Here is a 6,000-nt window from a genome sequence, read left to right as displayed (position 1 = left end):
AGGATACAAGCAGGATGGAGGAACTGGAGAGAGAGAGAGAGATGGCTGGCATGCTATGCAATAAGAGGGTGCCAATCAATCTAAAAGGCAAAATCTACAGGACAGTAGTGAGACCAGCTATGACGTATGCTATGGAAACTGTGGCCCTGAGGAAAAATAACATCAGCAGGATGGAGGTAGCAGAGATGAGAATGCTTAGGTGGATGTGCGGTGTGACCAGAAAGGATCATCTGAGAAATGACTATGTAAGGGGAACGGTGAAAGTTACGAACTTAGGAGCAAAGATACAGGAGGCAAGGTTGAGATGATTTGGTCATGTGATGAGGAGGAAGAGTATGTGGGAAGAAAGGTCATGCAGATGGATGTGCAGGGGAGGAGGAAGTGCAGATGGCCAAAGAAGAGATGGAGGGAGATGGTGGAGGAGGACTTGAGGATGAAGAACTTGGATGTGGCTACAGCCCAAGACAGGAAGTTGTGGAGGAGACTCACCACAAACAGCGACTCTATTTAAGTGGGAAAAGCTGCAGAAGAAGAAGATTACTAGCAGATCAAAATCATTAGCTACGCTCTAAAAAGATTATAAAAGTTTATTTTTTTATTTTAAAAAACTTTCTTGGGAGGATATCTTGAAGAGGGAGAGTCTACTAATTAAACAGCATGCTGGCCTCAAATTAAAAAAATTTGTTCTTAAAAAAATAAATAAATAAAATAAAAGGATATATATATATATATATATATATATATATAGAAGAAAATACACTTTCAACTTATTCATGTTGCAGTTTAACATGATGCAATTACCACTTTCAAGACTAGAGCAGACTGTAGGTGGAGTGCATTTGCAATTAAAATATCTCAGAAGCTATTGACACTACCTCATTACTATACTCAATAATTTGAGTATAGTAATGAGTATATTATATTATAGTATAGTATTATAGTATAATAATTTTATAATATTTATAATAATTATAATATAATATAATGAGTATATTATATTATGATATATTATAGTATTGAGTATAGTAACATGATGCAATTACCACTTTCAAGATTAGAGCAGACTGCCAACAACTGCTTTACCTGATAGGTGGAGTGCATTTGCAATTAAAATATCTCAGAAGCTATTGACACTATCTCATTACTATACTCAATAATTTGAGTAAGTTTTGAATTTGAAAAAAGACACTGTAAAATTTTTTCCCCAGATACTTCCACAAAACAACGGTAATTTCGATGAGTGTTATGAATATGTGTGTATACAAATTTCAGGAAAATCAGTTCAACAAGATGGCCACACAAAATTCTTCTTGTCTCAAAGTATAAGTTGCACCCAGTACTCAGCAATTAAAAGTTATGAAATTCGACTTTCGTAGTAAAACATTTTAGTAAAACAGCTTATTTTTACTTTGTTAAAAATATTCCTTTCAAAAGCATATTTTTAAGAAAAATGTTAAGAAAATATTTCTGTACAAGATATATATAACTTAGGTCACTCACATTACACAATTCAAGTACATTATATGGCCCCTTTTTGTTGCTAATTCTATATGTCATCATAAAGTTACCTGTTCCAATGTACAGTTATCTGAAGCTTCCAAAATATTATCTGAATTAATTGGAAGCAATTGATCTCCATTAACATCACCAGTTAATAATTTACAGTTTTCTTTTTGAACATCAGCACAAATCACCATATTAAGTGAACTTTCAGGGGATGATATAAGTATATGATTTTCCGAGAGTGGCTTTTCTTGTAACTGTATCCTCTTAGTTAAAATGAACAATTTATGTCCTGAAAAAGAAATATATTATTCTGCTTTAAACTAAGCCATTTTTCATTTTTAAAGGTACACACATACACATATATATATCAGTGGTGTCACATGCCCATTTCGGTTGGGTGTGCTGCCGTGTGGGTTATGCAACCCGTGCTACAAATTTCACATCAATTTGACCGTATGCATGGGCATGCATCCGCAGAGAAAGCTCAGAGACAAATAATTACATCAATAAACGTCTTTTAGCATTTTTTGATGTAATTATTTGTCGATGTAAACTATAAATACATTATTTTCATTTACATCGATTTTAATGATCTTATTCTTGGGGAAAAAAAGTATTCACAATACAGTTTTTAGCACAATTTCATATATAAAAAAAAATTGACTGACATATTTTATTAAAAACCAACTAATTAATTAACCCCAAAATCCTAAATTAAATTATTTCAGTTTAAAAGTTAAAAAAAATCATAAAACTAACAAGTAAAATAATATTAAATTACATACACTTACCTTTTAAAAATGTATTTTTCTGTTTAAATTTGTTTCACTAAAAATTTACAATTCACACTTCACTCAGTGACTCAGTAGACACAGATGGCAAATGAACTGGTCTCTATTCACAACAGTAATGAACTTTATAAGACTATTACACTTTTTTTATATAATCTTTGTCAAGTAGCTTTATTTTATCCTCCTACATGTTTCACCAATTTTTCTATTGGCATCCTCAGGGAATACAAACTAGTAAGCTAAAATGAAGGTTACAGACTAGGTTATAACTGATGGTTCTAATTCATACAAAAAATTGGTATTGTGCATGTCTCGTTAACGTGATTTATTCGTTATGGCTCATGACGTAATTGTTATGAAAGTTCATTTCTTTGATGTTTAATGATCTGATAAAAGTTTTCCAAATTTCTAGTAAAATTAGACCTTGATTCTTGTTTAGGTTTTCAGTTTTTCGGGCGACTGTAGCTGCTTCTTTAAAGGTTCTTGAATGGTAGTTATCTTCTATGTATGGCATAAGGCTCTTATCCCACAGATTATTATTAAAACTTGTATGTATGAGAAAGGCTTGCAGGCTCTAAGTGTAAACATCTCCGAAGTTAGTCAGAAAGAGTTCAAACAACTTTCCGATGGCTAGCAACTTACAAGCAAAAGAAAGCAGAGGAGAACAAAAGACATGCCGAACTTGAAACTTAAGATGAAAGACTCATACCGATTCTTTGGGGGTTGCCAAACTTCATGCGAGGTCTCAGAAGAGGCCTAATAAAAAGGGACTGAAGTAAGCAGAAGGGGTCTTGGTTCCAGAATTGCTGTCAGAGAGGAGGCCGCCCGGTCCAGAGTCGCTGTCAGAGAGACTGCCCGGATCCACATTGCTTGAGAGAGGAGTTTCCCTCTTCCAGAAAGGAGCTTCTCGGTTCAAGACGTCACTACAGAGAGACCACTTCTAGGCCGCAGACAAGGTTTCAAATTGCCGAAAGGAAGAGTTCCTATTGCCAGAGTAAAGTTTCCAGGCCAGGTTAATGTCAGACATTCACCAGTGTGTTGCATTTTCATTTCAATTTGATGAATCAAACGACTTCACTGATATTGCTCAGTTAATTGTATTTATTCGCATGGTATTTCAAGATTATTCAAATAAAGAAGAACTATTGAAAATTATACCATTATTGGGAAGGAAGGACTAGGGGAGACATTTTTTCGGCATTTGATGAATTTGTGAAACAACACAAACTTCCGCTTTTTAAACTTGTGTCTATTACTACTGATGGTGCTCCTGCAATGATAAGTAATAAATCAGACTTCATTTCATTATGTAAAAATGATGACAAATATCCAGATTTTTTAATGTACCACTGTATTATTCACCAACAAGTACTGTGCAGTAAAAGATTAAACACAAAAGATGTTTTGGATATTACATTTAAAATCGTAAATTCTGTTCGAGGAAAAGCCCTGCAACGGTGGTTATTTAACTTACAGGCAGATGATGATAGGAAACTTCTGTTGTACAATAATGTACGCTGGCTCAGCAGACGTCAATTTTTAGAAAGATTTCTTGTATTAATTAATGATAAAAAAATTTTTCTTGATGAAAAAGGAGATATTTATGCACAATTGAGTGATAAAAGATGGTTTTTACACTTATCATTTTTAGTAGATTTCTGTACGAAATTAAGCAATTTAAATTTAGAGTTACAAGGTAGAGATAAAAATTTAATTGACATGTTAAGTTCAATAAAAACTTTCCAACAATACTTACTTTTATTAAAGAAAAATATAAATGACCACGAATTTAGACATCTCCCATATTTATTAAAATTTTTTGAACAAAATCAAATGCTTCGCTATGACTTAAAAGAATTTATTCGTGAAATAGAATTAGTTGAGGAAGAAATAAATTCAAGATTTAAAGATTTTAATAAAACTGAAATGATTATATCTTTTATCAATAATCCATTTCAAGAAAACTTGAACATCACAGAAATTTCAAATAAAATTAGTGGGCTGTTTGATATAAACCAAACTGAAGTAGAACTTGAGATAATAAACATTCAGAATAGTTTATAAAAAATAAATTAAGAAACCAAATTACAAATGATCATTTTGATGACTGTCTGCGATTGGCCACTTCTTCATATCAACTTGACTATGAAAATATTGCGAGGTCCAAACAATGCCAAATTTCACCAGCATTTCCTGTAATTTGTGAGTTTGTAATCAATCTGTTGTTTTTTCTAACTTTGGTTTTCCAAAATAGAGAAATAAATATTTTAGTCCAATATATTTTTTTTTTTTGTTGTATTAAAATAATTAAAAGTGATAAATAAATTTTTCAATACACAAAGTTTTTAGTTATTTGTGCATAAAAGATATGAGGTTGGGGAAACGTGATTTATATAAGAGAATAGATCGCCGAATAACTTATATATAAGAGAGTAGATCGCCAAATAACTTTTTATAGAAAAGTAGCTCGTGCAGTAAAAAAGGTTGAACACCACTGCCTTATACTATGAAAAGTGCCTTAAAATGATTTCAGAAGCATCTTTAAAGAGACAAATTTTATTCATCTGCTTGATTACATTTACACATTTCAGCAATATATTATACATCCAGGTAAATTATGACCTAATCCCAGTTGTACAAAAAAAAAAAAAAAAAAAAATTTTTTTACTTTTGCAGTCAAAAAGGTTGCAAAATTCATCATTCATAAATGAATGTATTGTGCACTTAACTATCAGTCAGTACACTTTTCAGACTAAATATAAGTGTAGAAAGTATTTTACATTTAGACTAAATATAAGTTAATTACCCGATGTGATGCATGTACAGAGCCTTTACTGCTATCACGTTTGTGGGAAAATATAAGCATGTTTACAGAATACCCAGTACGCCTATCATGGAAAGGTAGTTGGTCTAAACATGCATTATAATTCAGATGACTTCAAACGAGGGAACTAAAGTGAAAAGATCAGAAGACAGTAAAATTCTAGCATTCTACATTATTATAAATGTCATGTGTTGCAATATGTCTAAAAATTTGTTCTGTTTTCTACAGAGAAAAACTGTATAGGTGCAAACAAACAGAGAACTTGGAAATGTGTGATTATTTTGGGTCAAACAATAATTGTTTCTTATTTCATGATTATCTAAAATAAAATTCTTTGGGAACAAAAATGCAAATTCACCAAAGTGTAATTAGGCAAAATTAAATAATAATCATTATTACTCTGAGATTATTTTTTTAGGCAGATAATACGAGTTTTTATGCGATCACATAACTGTATCCACCCATACTGTTTTCTTATAATTTTGAATTTTCTCTTATTTTGTCCTAAAAATTAACTATAAGATAAAAGGACTAGAAATATAAAAATATACTGTATGTGATTTAATCTACCTAATATCTGTATTTAAAATTAGAGCTGTATTTATATTTCAGCAGCAATGGCTCTAAAATATAGCTACAAATTAATAGTAAGCCAAGCTGTGTTCTCTATTGTTAATCTTGGTTGACCAAATGTTCACTTATTATTAACCTTTTAACTGCTATGATTGATTTAACTCAAGCGTGGGGAAAAAATGATGACCTTGCTATGATCGAGTTAACTCGATCGATGAAAAATCAATTTTCCATACCGCATATAGACAAATCTGCTCTACAGAACACACACAATTTATAGACAAAAATACTACTTGTGGTGGAGGG

The 6,000-nt window shown here is 31.6% G+C and overlaps 1 protein-coding gene across 2 annotated transcripts in view; it reads right to left on the bottom strand.

Annotated features, from left to right (window-relative positions):
• Positions 1-781: 781 nt before the first annotated feature.
• The window catches only part of Dus1 (Dihydrouridine synthase 1), a 156,148-nt gene continuing 150,929 nt past the window's right edge, over positions 782-6,000 (bottom strand). The window contains exon 11 of one of the 2 annotated variants that reach the window (XM_090411023.1): positions 782-1,795. In XM_090411023.1, coding sequence (XP_090267149.1) covers positions 1,557-1,795 — 239 coding nt within the window. In that variant the 3' untranslated portion in view covers positions 782-1,556. Of the gene's footprint in view, positions 1,817-6,000 lie in introns of both variants that reach the window. The other variant, XM_090411024.1, reaches the window with a different exon arrangement.

The sequence above is a fragment of the Typopeltis vanoorti genome, chromosome 21, assembly GCF_054136105.1.
Source record: "Typopeltis vanoorti isolate ZY-2024b chromosome 21, IOZ_Tvanoo_1.0, whole genome shotgun sequence".
NCBI classification, from domain to species: Eukaryota; Metazoa; Arthropoda; class Arachnida; order Uropygi; family Thelyphonidae; genus Typopeltis; species Typopeltis vanoorti.
Note: the sequence above shows the minus strand (reverse complement) of the source record. Positions and strands in the feature narration are given on the sequence as shown.